General features: G+C 45.8%; 1 protein-coding gene across 2 annotated transcripts in view; it reads left to right on the top strand.

Moving 5' to 3' along the window:
• YARS1 (tyrosyl-tRNA synthetase 1) overlaps nucleotides 1-15,847 on the top strand; it is a 28,632-nt gene extending 12,785 nt beyond the window's left edge. For both annotated transcript variants that reach the window (XM_045476545.1, XM_045476546.1), the window contains exons 6-13: nucleotides 4,311-4,403; nucleotides 6,392-6,527; nucleotides 6,990-7,075; nucleotides 10,494-10,629; nucleotides 11,415-11,512; nucleotides 12,388-12,581; nucleotides 13,125-13,266; nucleotides 14,983-15,847. In XM_045476545.1, coding sequence (XP_045332501.1) covers nucleotides 4,311-4,403; nucleotides 6,392-6,527; nucleotides 6,990-7,075; nucleotides 10,494-10,629; nucleotides 11,415-11,512; nucleotides 12,388-12,581; nucleotides 13,125-13,266; nucleotides 14,983-15,093 — 996 coding nt within the window. In that variant the 3' untranslated portion in view covers nucleotides 15,094-15,847. The remainder of the gene's footprint in view (nucleotides 1-4,310; nucleotides 4,404-6,391; nucleotides 6,528-6,989; nucleotides 7,076-10,493; nucleotides 10,630-11,414; nucleotides 11,513-12,387; nucleotides 12,582-13,124; nucleotides 13,267-14,982) is intronic.
• Nucleotides 15,848-16,058: the final 211 nt, after the last annotated feature.

Raw genomic sequence — 16,058 nt, 5'->3', positions numbered from 1 at the left:
CTCTCTCAAGATAAATAAACTTAAAGAAAAAACAAGATTCTCTCTCCCTCTGCCCCTCTCCCTCGCACACACTCTCTCAAATAAAGTTTTTTTAAATATCTTTTTTAAAAAAACTAGAAATAAATTCCTATCCAATGACAAGTGATTGGTTAAATATGTTATGATAACTCCTTGTAATGGAATGTTGTATAGTGTATTTAAAATGGTTTTTGGATGTCTTTTTTATTAAGTTTTTAATTTTATTTCCAGCGTAGTTAACATGCAGTGTTATATTAGTTTCAGGTGTACAGTATACTGATTCACCAGTTCTATAGATGACTCAGTGCATTCCCCCAGGCCCCCACCCACCTCCCCTCTGGTAACCATCAGTTCTGTATAGTTAGGGGTGTTCTAGGTTTGACTCTCCACCCCCCACACACACCTTTTTTGTTCCTTTGCTCATTTGTTTTGTTTCTTAAATTCCACATATGTGTTGGGGCACCTGGGTGGCTCAGTCCAGTTAAGCAGTCGACTTCAGCTCAGGTCATGATCTCGCAGTTTGTGAGTTCAAGCCCCACGTTCGGCTCTGTGCTGACAGCTCAGAGTCTAGAGCCTGCTTTGGATTCTGTGTCTCCTTTCTGCCCCTCCCCCATTTGGGCTCTGTCTCTTGTCTCTCTCTCTCTCAAAACTAAATAAACATTAAAAAAAAATTTTTTTTTAAATAAAAAATTCCACATGTGTGTGAAGTCATATGGTATTTATCTTTCTCTGACCAGCTTATGGTTTTGGGGTGTATTTAATGAATGGGGAATGCTTACAATGTAAATTTTTTAATTAGGTATTTCACATTATTCTATTTTATCTCCTCTGTTAAGTTTTTGGTTGAACCTACTTTTATTATTCTAGCAGAGATGTGACCTATGGCTTGTTTTTTGTGTGACTCACAAGCTCTTAGAAAGGTTTTTATGTTTTTTAAGGGCTGCACAAAACATGAAGAAGAATATGCAGAAGAGGGGCACCTGGGTGGCTCAGTCTGTTAAGTATCTGACTTTGGCTCAGGTCATGATCTCGTGATTCATGAGTTTACCCCCTGCGTTGGGCTCTGTGCTGACAGCTCAGAGCCTGGAGCCTGTTTTGGATTCTGTGTCTCCTTTTCTCTCTGCCCCTCCTCCCCTTCAAAAATAAACATTAAAAAATTTTTTTCTTTTAAATAAATAAAAAGAATATGCAGTAGAGTCCCAAAGTCTAAAATATTTATTTTTTGGTTCTTTACAGAGAAGTTTTGCTCATCCTTACTCTAGAGATTACAACATGTGTCTGTATAGTTTATTACAGTTTAAATTAGGTATTTTAACCACTTCTCAACAATGTAAGAACCTGCAATTTAACTCCTTCCTGCCCTTTGCGCTATTGTCATATATTTCGCTTTTACATATATCTTAAATCCGAAAGACTTCGTTATAACTCCTTTTCAAGCAGTCAATTTTCAGGTATACTCATCCCTACTTACCCTTCCTGGTATTCGTGACTCCTTCCTGCACTTCTATACCTCTGTGCTTCCTTCTGGGGTCCTTTTCCTTCAGCCTGCAGAGCCCCCACCTTGGATTTGGTGTTGGTAGTGCAGGTCGTTAGTAATGAATTCCTTCAGCTTTCTTTTGTCTGAAAACATCCTTCTTCTGTTTTCACTGGATATCAAATTCTAGGTTGGCAGTTATTTTTCTTTTAGCCCTTTAAAGAGTCATCCCATTGTCTCTGGCTGCCTTAGTTTCCATTGAGAAGTCACCTATAAGTATTACTGTTGCTCTTTTATAGATAATAACTGCTTTTCTCTGGCTGCTTTTAGGGTTTTCTCTGTCTCTGATTTTCAGCAACTTGACAATGATGTTTTTTGGCTCTAGTTTTCTTGATATTTATCCTACTTGGATTTTGCTGAGGTTCCTGAGTCTGTTTTCAGCAATTTGAGGCAATTGTCCCCTACTATGTCCTTAAATATTGCTTCGGTCTTATTCTCTGTCTCCTGCCCTGGGACCCTAATTCTACATAGGGTAGACCTCTTGACTATGTTCTACGTGTCTTTTTTAAAAAATATTTATTTGGGGGAGAGCGCAAGTGAGGGAGGGGCAGAGAGAGGGGGACAGAGCATCTGAAGCGGGCTCTGCGCTGACAGGCTGACAGCAGCGAGCCCAATATGGGGCTCGAACTCCTGAACTGCAAGAACTTGACCTGAGCCAAAATTGGACGCTCAACTCACTGAGCCATCCAGGTGCCCCTCCCATGTGTCTCTTATATTCTGTTCTGTTGTTTTCTTTTTTTTGTCCCTTCTGTGCTTTAGTTTGGTTATTCTCTACTGACTTTTCTTCAAGCATATCAATCCTGTCTTCTGTTAAATCCATCCAATATTGTACTGTGCCATTTTAGAACTTCCATTTGGTTCTTTTTTTATAGATTCCAGCTCCCTTTTACAAAATTCTCTTTTATCCAGTTTGTCCATCTTTTCCTGTTTCCTTTCACACACCAGTCATACTTATTTTGACATCCTGATCTGTTTATTCCAGTATCTGGATTGTTCCTGGGTCTGCTTTTATTTCTCTTAATTATCAATCATTTTTTTTCTTCTTCCCCATTTCTAATACTTTTTTTATTGTATCGAAGATATCGTAGATATGTGGTAGAGACTCTGGATTATGCTTATAGGGTGCAGTGTTTTCTGTAGGCTGTTAAATTACTGACTTACCACCTTGATCCTGTCTGGGGCAGGTTTTAGGCTTTGTCAGAACAGGTTTGTTTCAGGGCACCTGGGTGGCTCAGTCAAAGCGTCTGACTTCAGCTCAGGTCATGATCTCACAGTTCATGAGTTCAAGCCCCAAATGGGGCTGGCTCTGTGCTGACAGCTCAGAACCTAGAGCCTGCTTTAGATTCTGTGTGTGTGTCTCTCTCTCTGCCTCTCCCCTTTTCATGCTCTGTCTTCTTTCAAAAATAAATAAACGTTTAAAAAATTTTTTTTAATTCTTAAAAAGAAAAGATTATGTGTCTCCCTCTCTTCTCTGCTCCTCCCCTGCTTGTGCACGTTCTCTCCCTCACCCTCTCTCTTTCTCTCTCAAAAATGAATAAACATTAAAAAAAAAAAAAAAAGAACAACAAGTCTGTTTCAGTTTGCCCTTCTACAATGTGGGTCTTATTCCTAGGATACAGCCTTTCTGGGATCTCAAACTCAAATCTCAGGGTGTTCACAAAGACCTCTCCACTTGGAGTGGACCTAAGCTTCAACCTCTGTCTCCCCAGCACTGTGCAGCCTCTGAAGTCTGTGCGCAGATCGCCAGCCTCCCAGCACCTGTTCTCTGTTAGGCTTCCTGGCATCTCCGTATGCACACACCACTATGAGTCAGCTAATAAATGAGTGGGGAATTTTGACTTCGATTTGGGGGTGGGGGGCTCACTTGTCTCTAGAACCTTTCCTCAGTCCTAGCCTCCTGGCAGCCCAGAACTCCAGTCTATGTCTCTCCTTCGTCAGACTCTCTTTCTCTCAGCACCTCGTTTGGGGAAAATGCCCTCAAGGAGAAAGCCAGGTTGAGTGTGGGGTCACCTTTGCTTTCCCTTCTCTCAAAATTCATAGTCCTACACCTGTTGCTGTCAAATGCCTGCAAATGGTCGTTTTTATATATTTCCAGCTTTTATAGTTGTTTATGGTGGTAGGGTAAATCCAATAGCTTCACAACATAATACTAGTAGAAAAACAGCAGGGAAAACTTTGTTTATGTTATTGTATACACCATCGAAAGGTTGTATATCCAATGCAATGGATTATTAGCCACTAAAAAGAATGAAATCTTGCCATTTGCAATGATGTGGATGGAGCTAGAGAGTATTATGCTAAGCAAAATCAGTTACTCAGAGAAAGACGAATACCATATGATTTCACTCATATGTGGAATTTTAAGAAACAAAACAAATGAGCAAAGGGGAAAAAGAGAGGCAAACCAAGAAACAGACTCCTAACTATAGAGAACAAACTGATGGTTACCAGAGAGGAGGTGGGTGGGGGGAGCAAGTTAGGTAGGTGAAGGGGATTGAGGAGGGCACTTGGGATGAGCACAGGGTGTTGTATAGAAGTGCGGAATCACTATATTGTACACCTGAAACTAATATACTGTATGTCAACTGCAATTTAAATAAAAACTTTTTTAAAAAAGAAAAAAAGTCTACTCAGTAGGAAAAGAGATTGGAAGGACTATATCAAACTATTAAGTTGCTTGCCAAGTTAGATGGGATCAGGACACTGAGGAGGAGTTTATACTAACATTTGCTTTGTGTGTTTCTTTCTAACCCCTCAGTACCTCCCTGCACTTGGTTACTCAAAACGGGTCCATCTGATGAATCCTATGGTTCCAGGATTAACTGGCAGCAAAATGAGCTCCTCAGAAGAGGTAGGTTTGCCAACTCTGACTTGAGTTTAGAAATCTTCAGCAAGAGAGATGCCTGGGTGGCTCAGTTGGTTGGACATCCGACTTTTGATTTCAGCTCAGGTCATGATCTCACAGTTCTTGGGATTGAGCCCCACGTTGGGCTCTGCACTGGCAGTGTGGAGCCTGCTTGGGATTCTCCCTCTCTCTCTCTCCTCTCTCTCTCTCTCTCTCTCTCTCTGTCCTGCCCCTGCTCGTGCATGTGCGCTCTCTCCCTCTTAAACTTTAAAAGAAAGAAATCTTCAGCAAGAGATGAAGATATTGAAGACTCAAAAGAACAGTTACCTGGCTAACTTGAATTCTTGTAGATTTGAATTCCAAGGAATCTGAGGTTCATCCCATTAATTCCAGTGGTTCTTGAGTATTGAAGGACCCAGAAGCAGTCCTGATAGGATCCAATCATAATCTTAACAATTTTACTGCTGTGATATTGTGTGATAAAGCACACAAGCAAAAGTAATGTTTTCGTTCATCGACTGTGGTAAATCTCAGCCTTACTAATGAGGTTAATGAGGCGAGGGTTACATTTCACCAAATAGCATCTTGATTCTTAGAGTGATGTTTGATATAACTAATATGACAAATACAATATTTTTTAACATTTAAAAGTACTGCTTAGGGAAAATGCACTTTTGTTTTGATCACGAAGGGTACAGAATGGAGGGCTCTGTGGAACCCAGAGATGTGGAAGTTTGAGTTCGGGGTTCCCAAACACAGCTGACCTCGAGAACCACCTAGGGAAAGCATTGATTAGACTCTGTTCTTAGAGATTCTGATAAAGCGGTTCTGGGAAACAACTCAGGAATCTGTATTTTCTTTCAGATTCTACTAGGTGATTCCGATTGAAGTCACGTTTGGGTGCCCATCCAGTTCTTTAAATCTGACTTCTCAATCTTTGATCAGAGATCAGTAAATATATGCATGGAAACTTTTCTTATTATTTTTAAAGGAATATACTCATTCGTTTTTCTCCATGTTAAGATGATCCATGTATCAGCTGTTTCTCTGACAAAATATCCTATCACTCACCCTATTTGGTGACACTCACCCTATCTTAACCCCGGAAGTCCGTGTTAGTTAGCAGCAGTTCCTGAACACGACTGCATCAGAATCACACAGAGAGCTTTTTCAAGATACAAATATCTGGCCCAACCTCAAGAGATTTTGACTCATCTCCCAGTAATTCACATTTTTTTACAAGCACCCCAGGTGATTCATACACAGGCATACGTGGACCGGAATTTGGTAACCACTGTGAACCCAGAGATCCGTGAGTTTACTCACTTCAAAATAAGAAACAACTCCTATTACCCTAAAAAGGAAAAATGGCTCTAGGTAATATACAGTACCTAGTGTGGGGGCTTGCTGTGAAACAAGTCCCCTCACACATTGTTTGTGGCAATGTCAATTAGTCTTCCCCTTTCAGAAAATCGTTTTGGGCCTAGCAGTTTTGGGTAGCTTAAGGAAATAATCTCAGAGAAGGAGGAAAAAAAACCCAACTCTGCAAAGATATTCATTGTAATATATATAAATTGTATAAATTAGAACATAATCTAACAGTTTAGAAATCATTAAAGAAATTATATTGTCACTAGTAATCGGGACTATAATACACCATAAAAATTACAAGTGAGGGTGAGGTAGCCACTCAGAAATACTTATGATAGAGTCTCAAGTGACAAAGCAAAGAGTAGACATTTGTTCTCGAACTACAGATTTGTAACGATTCTGTGTGTAATAGACAAGGCCTGGGAAGAACACAGGAAAACTGAATTAATTATTTTTGTTGGGGGGCAATATTGTGAGTGGCTCTTGACTCTGATTAATTCTGCTTTTGTTGAAGCTGTTACTGTTTAAACCTTCGTTTAAAAAAAAAAAATGGAAATACACAGATTCGTTGAGCATATCTCATTTCCCACCATAAGAGGTCCCTTCTCCTCCGTGGCTTCTAGGAGTCCAAGATTGATCTCCTTGACCGGAAGGAGGATGTAAAGAAAAAACTAAAGAAGGCCTTCTGTGAGCCAGGGAACGTGGAGAACAACGGAGTTCTGTCTTTCATCAAGCATGTCCTCTTTCCCCTTAAGTCTGGTAAGACACCCTTTTATTGCTTCTGGAGGCCAGGCCGAGGTAGCAAAAGTAGTGCTGAGGTCGCCCTTGTGATTTGTCAGAATCTTCCTTCGCCGATGGCTTCCCTGATTCTGTGCTCTGACTTCTCATATACCGACGTACATTTGGAGTTGGGATGTCATTTCACTGCCCGTGGGGTTGTTACCAAGGTTAGGTTCTAAGCGGGGTGTCAGGGTGGGCAGGGGTGTAGAGATGAAGGCAGGCATGCTTAATTACAGGAATACAAAAGAAATGTAAGGCACGATCCTTCCCCTTGAGCTTGGGTGCCAGCTGGTTTGCTAGCTCATCTGATTTAAGAACAATAAAATGCCATATAAAGTTCAAAATATATAATAAAAACTAAAACACCCATAATATTTGAGCTAGAAATGCTGACTCTGCCATTATCAATGAGTTTGTTGGCATAGATCCATTTTCTTACAGAGTTTGTGATCCTTCGAGATGAGAAATGGGGTGGAAACAAAACCTACACCGCTTACTTGGACCTGGAAAAGGACTTTGCTGATGAGGTAATACCAAAGGAGGAGTAATCCCCACTGAATTCCTTCTGACAGACGTCTCCATCTTGGCCCAGCCAGGTTTCTAATATGCGCCGCAAGGCTCTGCTTGATGCTGATGTGTATTGTGTTAGTGTCTTAATGAGGATTCGGGTGGTTCACAGTTTAGATGGGCAAATGGCACAAAGCTCGTATATTGATGTCCTCATCATTCTGCAAAGGATTTAGCCTGGAATGAAGGACCAAACCGAGCAAGATGAAGCATTTCAGGGAGAGGTGCAAAGTCCAGGTTCAAAAAAGAAACACCTGTGGAAGGTAGCTAGCTAAAGGGTACTGATGATCTCAACAGACAGTTTAACAAAAGAATTGCTAGGTGCCCATGTGTTAGGCACCATGGTAGGGGCTGGCATTACAGAGGATTAAATCCTCATGAAGGGGATGCCTGGGTGGCTCAGTCGGTTAAGCATCCCACTTTGGCTCAGGTCGTGATCTCACAGTTCGTAAGCTCGAGCCCTGCACCGGATGAGCCCAAGCCCCACTTTGGTCTCCACGCTGATAGTGCAGAGTCTGCGTGGGATTCTCTCTCTCTCCCTCTCTCTCTCTACTGCTCACTCACTCGTACCCTCTCTCTCTCAAAAATAAATTTTAAGGGGTGCCTGGGTGGCTCAGTCGGTTGAGCAACTGACTTTGGCTCAGGTCATGATCTCATGGTTTGTGAGTTTGAGCCCCACATCAGGCTCTGTGCTGACAGCTCGGAACCTGGAGCCTGCTTCGAATTCTGTGTCTCCCTCTCTTTCTGCCCCTCCCCTGCTCATGCTCTGTCTCTCTCTGTCTCAAAAATAAATATAACCATTAAAAATAAATAAACAAACAAATAAATAAATAAATAAATAAATAAATTTTAGAAAATCCTCATGAAGCTCATGGTCCAGTGGGAGAGGCAGACATAGAAACAAATATCACTGCTATGTGACTATATGATGACAATGTACATGTATGGTCCAGAAATATAATAGGAGGAAGTGATTGCCTGGCTGGTCAAGCTTTACAGAGGGGACAGCCTCCAAACAGAGGGAAGAAATTGCGCAAAGACATGGTGAGGTGAGACAGCATAGTATGGAATTACAAGTGGTTTGATCTAACATGAGTCCAAAAGGTGAGGCAGAGTGTTGTGGGAGAGATAGGCAGGGCCAGGTCATAAAGAGAAGATGTGGCCATGGTGCATATGGAGAATGAAATGGGGACTTTTGACTGACTCTGACTTTGGGTTGAATCAGCAATGTGATCGGGCTGTCAGAAACGTAATGAAGTCTTAGTGTAAGTCATCCGAAGTGTAGAGTCTGGAACCACAGAGTTGATCATTCAGTTCTCCACTGTTGTGAGTACATTTGGGGTTGTGCATTCAGCCCTGAACTTCAATTTTCTGAAGTTTATTTGACCATCTGGGCTGTGTTGGTGGGGAGAAGGAGGATGCTGTGATAGGGAACAGACCCAAGCCCTTGTCACAAGAGCACAGTTGAAAGAACAGGGGATGTTTAGTTGGGAATCAGGCCTGTGTTCCGTCATCCTCAAATACATGACAGATTCCCGTGGGAGAGGGGTTGGATTTCTTCCTGTGGCACCAGAAAGCTAAACCAGGTCTGCAGGCGGGGACCACGGGGGTAGGTGTGTTCGGGTTCAACATCAGGGAGAGCTGTGCAGTGACCTCCACTGTGTGGCGATGGACTGGGCTGCCTCACTTGACCTTGCGTCCCCGTCACTGAGGTGTTCAGGCAGAGCCCGGAAGACCACTGCAGGACACCGTCGTGTAAGGGACAGAACATCAAGTAGAAGAAAAGGCTCGGTGACCTCTGAGCTCTGCGGCCCTCAAAGCCCATCTTTTGGATGTTTTTCACAGCCATTGCTCTGAAACCCTTCTGTCTGCAGTCTGAGGCCGGCCACAAAACCCACACTGTACTCCTCAGTCCTGTGAACGGTCATTTGTGGGAGTAACGAGAAGGATAGAAAAAATGTGTCTGAAAAAAGATCTTGGAGCAGCACTAGCCAATAGCACTTTCTGTGACCATGGACATGGTCTGTATGCACTGCCTCCTCACACAGCTGCCACTGGCCACGTGTGGCTGGTCAGCCTTAGAACATGTCCAATGCAGCTGAGAAACTGCATTTCAGTTTACACTGAAATATCCACGTGAGGCTAGTGGCTCCCATCTTGGACAGAGCCGGTCTAAAGCTTTCCTGTTGTTAAAATTACACATTCCCGGGGCGCCTGGATGGCTCAGTTGGTTAAACGTCCAATTTCGACTCAGGTCATGACCTCGCAGTTTGTGAGATCAAGACCCGTGTCAGGCTCCGTGCTGACAGCTCAGAGCCTGGAGCTTGCTTCGGATTCTGTGGCTCCTTGTCTCTCTGTCCCTCCCCCACTGATGCTCTGCCTCTCTCTCTCAAAAATTTCCCAAGGAAATGAAGGAATATTAGAGACAAAAATGTAGGTATTGTTGTATTACAGGTGTTCATGCCTAAGAGACATCACCTCGGAATATCTAACAGGTGCTTTCAGGCCAGATTTGGGATATAAAAGCACGAGTCATGGGACACAAGAAGAATTGAATTGCTCAACTCTTACTGCATACTTGCACTCCTCACCATTTTCACCCACGTTATGTGATTTAATCCTCATTCTGACTCTCTGAGATATAGGTATTATCTTCAGCTTTTAAGTGAAGAATCCCAGACTTAGAGGAGTTAACTGCCTGGTCCAGGGGTCACACAGCTAGCTGGAACTCTAACCCCGGTCTAACTCCAGAGCCCTTGTTCTTTCTTCTGGCTCACACGGCTCAGCCCCCCTCGGGCTGTCTCCTTGGGTTGCATATGTGAATGTTTCTCTGCCTCTAAATGCCTCTGGTTTGTGCCATTCTTCTAAGCATGAATGGAGGGACTAGAAGACTTTGACTAATAAAAACATTCAGCCTCTACAAACCCTCAAGTTGGTATGGAATTCAGAGTCAAAAACCCTAACTCTCAGACAGTGAGATAATCTTTCTGAACCTGTTTTCCCTTCTCTGTCAGCTTCACAGGATTGTTCTGAGGATCAAGTAAGACTGTAGGGGGCAGTGGTGTCTGCGTGGCTCTGGGAGCTCACTAGCACAGGTCATGATCTCATGAGTTCGAGCCCCACATCAGGCTCTGCGCTGGTGGTATGGAGCCTGCTTGGGATCCTCTCTCTCTCTCTCTCCCCCCTCCTCTCTCTCTCTGCCCCTTCCCCACTTGCACACTCTCTCTCTCTCTGAAAGTAAATAAATAAACTTAAAAAAAATAGAGACCGCTGGGGAAACACCCTGCACCCTCCACACACATTATCCTTAGTGGACTTGGACGTCCTGTGCCCCATCTCACGCGCCCCATCTCACAGAGCCTTTGGACGCTTTTGCAGGTTGTACACCCTGGAGACCTCAAGAATTCTGTTGAAGTTGCCCTGAACAAGTTGCTGGATCCTATCCGGGAAAAGTTTAATACTCCTGCACTGAAGAAACTGGCCAGCGCTGCTTACCCAGACCCCTCAAAGCAGAGTAAGGCGAGCCAGGGAAGGGGAGGGCCAAGGGGTGCTTGGCATCATCAGGACAGAGAGCCTGTCAGTGGGCTTCAGAAGAAGGTCTGCCTTAAATTGAGAGCCCGAGAAGCCAGGGGGCCCGAAGTACAGGAATATCGTACCCCATTGACTCCTGGAATGGAGCTGGAGTCATCTGGATTTTGGTTTGGGTGATGCTGTGAAGTGATTACGTCCTGCCATACCAGTCTACTGTGTGAGACATGGCCTGTGATCTCATACTTCACTAAATCCTCTTCAGTTAAGAGACCAGTTGGGTTAGACCATGAGGGTAACACAACTGCTCAGGCAGAGTCTGCACAGCTCCTTAGGAAAGCTCATCTTTCGCTTCACCCCGTTCCCTTGCATGGGCTTCTGACTGGCTCTTAGTTGGCCATCCATTGACCCATGATGCTGAGTTATTAACTTGGATGGTTTTGTGTGACTCTCCCAGAAAAGACTCCCATCAATGCATGTGGGATGCATGAATAGAAACACCTAGAGGTAGCAAAGCTACTACTGTCCCTTCCCAAAGGTTGCCAGTCCTATTTTAGAGAAGATATAAGTAGGGGCGCCTAGTTCATGAGTTCAAGTCCCATGTCGGGCATAGAGATTACTTAAAAAACATAAATAAGAAAAAACTAAATGGGTAGATTCTGGGGATTCTGCAAGAAACCCTGCTAGTGTCGTCATTTGGTGGGGTCAGCATTTGGCCTGTCATGGCAGAGGAAGAGAGTTCTGATCCCTTGGGGTTCTTTTCTTTCCCAGAGCCGATTGCCAAAGGTCCTGCCAAGAATTCAGAACCAGAGGAGGTCATCCCATCCCGGCTGGATATCCGTGTGGGCAAAGTCATTAGTGTGGACAAGGTACTCATTTTTCACCACATCCCAGAGAGGCCGATAGGGGTCATGTTTGTCTGTTTCCATCTGGAGGAAACCTGGCCTGGGATGGGAAGTAACATCCCTGAGGTCATATTGCAAGTCAGAACACAGGTGTCTAGTTCCAGGTGTCAGGCTTTTTTTCCCTTTGCTGCCTCTGGACCTTTTGCAACCAGACACAGCCAGGAACTCAGAGCCAGGGTTGGGGAGGAGAGGATATTAGTCAGAGGGAGCTTGCTTATCAGTTAAATCTGGTCTGATACACTCTTCTGGTCTCTACTGGCTTGTCTGGACTTGGCTGCAGGCCTTATCTTGGAACAGCCACTTTGTCTCCCTGCCCCATCCCACCCACCCCTGCAAATGGGGAAGGGAGAGGGACTTCCTTTTACCCAGAGACAGAAGGTTATGCAGCCAGCGACCTGGGACCATTGTTGTGGACTTTTCTTTCTTTCCCAGCATTGTTTTTCACTACAGAGACTACTGAAAGTACTTTGAGATGGCTGCCTCCTTCAGATGGTGAGGCCAGCATTGTCCTCCGCTCATCTTCCAGGCCACGCAGGACTCAGCCGGTGTAGCATGTGGCCATAGCGGTAGCCGCCCAGACAGTCCAGGCCATTTACTTGTGCAGGAGACTCCCTGCACCTCATCTTACTCAAACCCTGCCTCTTGGGGGAGAGTAAAATGGAGCTTCAAGGCCCATCCTCCTGTCTGCTCTCTGGGACCTGGAAAGAGTTTGCTGCAGAGGGTCCCTTAGGAGCCTCTGTTGGAGAGTAGATGCTCCTTTCAGCAGTCAGAGGGTTCACCGGACCCCTATGGTCCCTTCCGTCATGATACCGTCCGGGACTAACTTCTCTTGCCGGCAGCACCCAGACGCAGACAGCCTGTATGTGGAGAAGGTCGATGTGGGGGAAGCTGAACCACGGACTGTGGTGAGCGGCCTGGTGCAGTTTGTGCCCGAGGAGGACCTGCGGGATAGGCTGGTGGTGGTGCTGTGCAATCTGAAACCCCAGAAGATGAGGGGTGTCGAGTCCCAAGGCATGCTTCTGTGTGCTTCTATGTGAGTGAGAGCATGGGGTGGGGCGCGGGCCTGAGCGTGGGGGGCAGGAAGTGCAGGGAATTGGCCCACGTGATACCCTCCAGGCATCAGGCGGAACACTTGGAGAAACTGTCCAAAACATGATGTGTGAAGGAATTACTCACCACGCACGTACTGCGAATGAAGCGCTTTACCCAAAGTTAATTTTATTACCATAGGAACTAAAGGTTCAAAGCAGCAGGTACATGCCCAAGTCTCTCTACTAGTGAGAGATGGAGCCAGGATTCAAGCCTAATTCTGACTGGCTGTTCAGGCCTTGCTGTCTCTGTTATGTCATACTTCCTCCCCTAAAAGCCTAGATTTCGGTGTCTCTCCTGACAGAGGGTTTCAGTCTAGCCCCGGTTAACCCAACGCACAAATGCGGTACAGCACCGAGGACTTCCTGGGCCTCTGGCGTTGAGGAGGCCCTAAAGCCCCGCAGTGAAGGCCCCGGTGCTCTGGCTTCGCTGGCCACTGCAGGCAGTCCATAGTCTCACTCTTTCCTTCTCCTGTGTGTCTTCCCAGAGAAGGGGTAAACCGCAAGGTTGAGCCTCTGGACCCTCCTGCCGGCTCTGCTCCCGGGGAGCGAGTGTTCGTGAAGGGCTACGAGAAGGGCCAACCGGATGAAGAGCTCAAGCCCAAGAAGAAGGTCTTCGAGAAGCTGCGGGTAAAAAGCTACAGTGCCCCCTCTCTGGCCTGGGCTGCCTGGACCGTGTCCCCAGACTGCTATTGCTGAGTCCACAACTGCCCTCTCCCCTGCTGGGCCTTCCTGCATCTGAGCCCCTCTCTTCCTTCAGTCCAGACCGCCCCGGAGGAGGTGTCTGAGCAGCACGGGAGCCCTCGCACGTACCTAGCATGGACGGGCTATTTGAGGCACCGTGTGAGGGACTTCAGACGTTTCCTCGCTTGATCTTCAGCCCGTGATCAGAGGCCTGTCCCTGTTGTACCTGGCAGGATACCTGCCAGGGCCACAGAGGGTCACCAGCAGGGATGAAGCCAGGGTCCCACCACCACCCCCAGCCTACCTTGATCTTAGAACCACTCATTCTTTGTCTGCTCTCTGGGACATGGACTCCATACAGCCTGTCCCTCTGACCCCTGAGTGCATTCATTCCCTCAACAAATACTGAACCCCTGCTGTGTGTGCCCACCACTGTTCTGGGCGCTCGGGCTACATCTGTGAACAAAGTAGCAACAGTTCACTCTCCTCATGGAACCAACATGTGTGATTATGAGCAAATGAGGAATTAATACCTCATTTCCTCGCTCAGCCAGAATGTTTCTGGGCGGGGGGCATTTAGAGGGCTGTCTACTTCCATCCGTCCTCCTGCATATGGCGGGTGGTTTTACCCGCTCCCTCCTTTCCTGCTTTTCCAGGCTGGTTGTTTTGTTTTGTTTTGTTTTAATGTTTTTTAATGTTTATTTATTCTTGAGAGAGAGACAGAGTGTGAGTGGGGGAGGGACAGAGAGAGGGGGAGACACAGAATCCGAAGCAGGCTCCAGGCTCCGAGCTGTCAGCACAGAGCCTGATATGGGGTTTGAACCCACACACTGCAAGATCATGACCTGAGCCAAAGTCGTACTTAACCGACTGAACCACCCAGGCGCCCCTCCAGACTGGTTTTTTAAATCACTTATTTTTTCTGGCTATAAAATCAAAAATTTTTTTAAGTTTATTTATTTATTTTTGAGAGAATGTGGGAGGGGCAGAGGGAGAGAGCGAGAATGCCAAGCAGGCTCCACACTGTCAGCACAGTGCCCGATGCAAGGCTGGAATTCACAAACCCGTGAGATCACTAAGATCTGGATGCTTAACCGACTGAGCCACCCAGGCGCCCCAATAAAAAATTTTCATCGTAGAAATGTCTAAAGTGGAGGGGATATGAAGAAAATGAAATATGCATAGTGTTGCCACCTAGTGATACTAGAAAATAGCATTAGTGGTCATTTCTTTCTGGACTTTTTCTATACATGGAGATGATATATTTACAGTTTGAGTCCCACCATATGTTTATTTAACTTTGTGCTAGAAAAACTTCCCCATCTTTTTAAACACTGAGAGGGGGATCTTATTGTATATACTATTGTATCATAATTACTATAATTTAATGAAATTATCTAACCTTATTAGATGTTGAGATTCTCTTTGGGTTTTCACTATTTGAATGCTGAGATGGAGGTCTCAGTACATAGTCCTTTGCACTTACTCATGACTGTTTTCCTAAACTAAATGCCTAAAATGAGCTTCCCGAGGTGAAGAATGAGAGCTGGGTGCGCAGCTCACAGAGAAGCTCGGCCTGTCCACACTGCTAGAGCATCAGAGAGCCTGCTCTCCTGCAGTCCCGCTGTCCCTGCATTCACTGCTTTTGTTTATTCCATGCAGGCTGACTTTAAAACCTCCGAGGAGTGCATCGCACAGTGGAAGGAAGCCAACTTCATGACCAAGCTGGGGTGCATCTCCTGTAAATCACTGAAAGGGGGCAACATTAGCTAGCCAACCGGGCACCTTCCTCCCTTCTCCCGTCACCCTGAGTCATCTGCTGTCTTAATTTGCTCCGTCCGTCACCCATTTATCCATCTCCCAGGACACCAAAGCAGGAAGTTTGGGACTTTATCAGGTGTGGGACTCAGTAAGCGGCAGCTCAGCCTCCCCAGAATCCAGAACCATCCTGTCTGGCTGAAGTGAGCCGCTGACCTCCCAGGTAGTCATGCGGGTGAGGCAGCAGCAGGGAGCTCAGCTCTACCTTCTTCCCTCGGCAGCTGACTGGAGAAATCTGGTTTCAATAGAAGTCCTAGAAAAGGCTTATGCCACAGTCGTCCTAATTGGAAAAATATTGGTTCCTGTTTTCCTAGAGTTATCCCAGCGGCTGTCTCTGTCTGGGATCTGGTGCCTGAACTGGGCTAATTACAGCCTTTCCCCAACAGGAAATTGTGGGATTCCAAAAGCAAGGGGAAGAGAAAACAGAGAACCTAGTGGTCTACCGAGGGGTTGGCAGCTTTTTTCCCCAGTGGCCGCCAACCTTGAGGCTTGGCATTGGGGGCAGGGCCAGCCCCCAGGGCTCCTGGAATTTCTCTCCCTTGATTCTGTTGGGTTGAGACATTCCCTAAACCAGCTGTGTGTTATTAATATCGGAAGTAGGGCGGGCACAGCCTGAATCCTCCTTCAGAGAGGGTGGGGTACTTCTCCATAGGCATCTCAATCAGAATCACTATCACTGTCGTGAATTCAAATAAACTATCTGAACAAAGGTGTCTGGATGAGGCCTGTCTGTGAGCTGGACCATCCCAGGAGAGAGGAAAAGGTGTGGAGCAGCTTCTGGGCCCCTCACCCAACCTAGGCTGCTCATATCTTGGACTTTTGACCCTGTAATGTTGGGAGATAGTGAATTGGATGGATGACCAACACTTTGACTTTTTCTTCGTGATAAAAGCAGAAGAGGCCCACTTTGGGGTCCAGTG

The sequence above is a fragment of the Leopardus geoffroyi genome, chromosome C1 (genome assembly GCF_018350155.1).
Source record: "Leopardus geoffroyi isolate Oge1 chromosome C1, O.geoffroyi_Oge1_pat1.0, whole genome shotgun sequence".
Lineage (NCBI taxonomy): Eukaryota > Metazoa > Chordata > Mammalia > Carnivora > Felidae > Leopardus > Leopardus geoffroyi.
The sequence above is the reverse complement of the archived record's forward strand: the minus strand, read 5'-3'. Positions and strand labels throughout refer to the sequence as shown.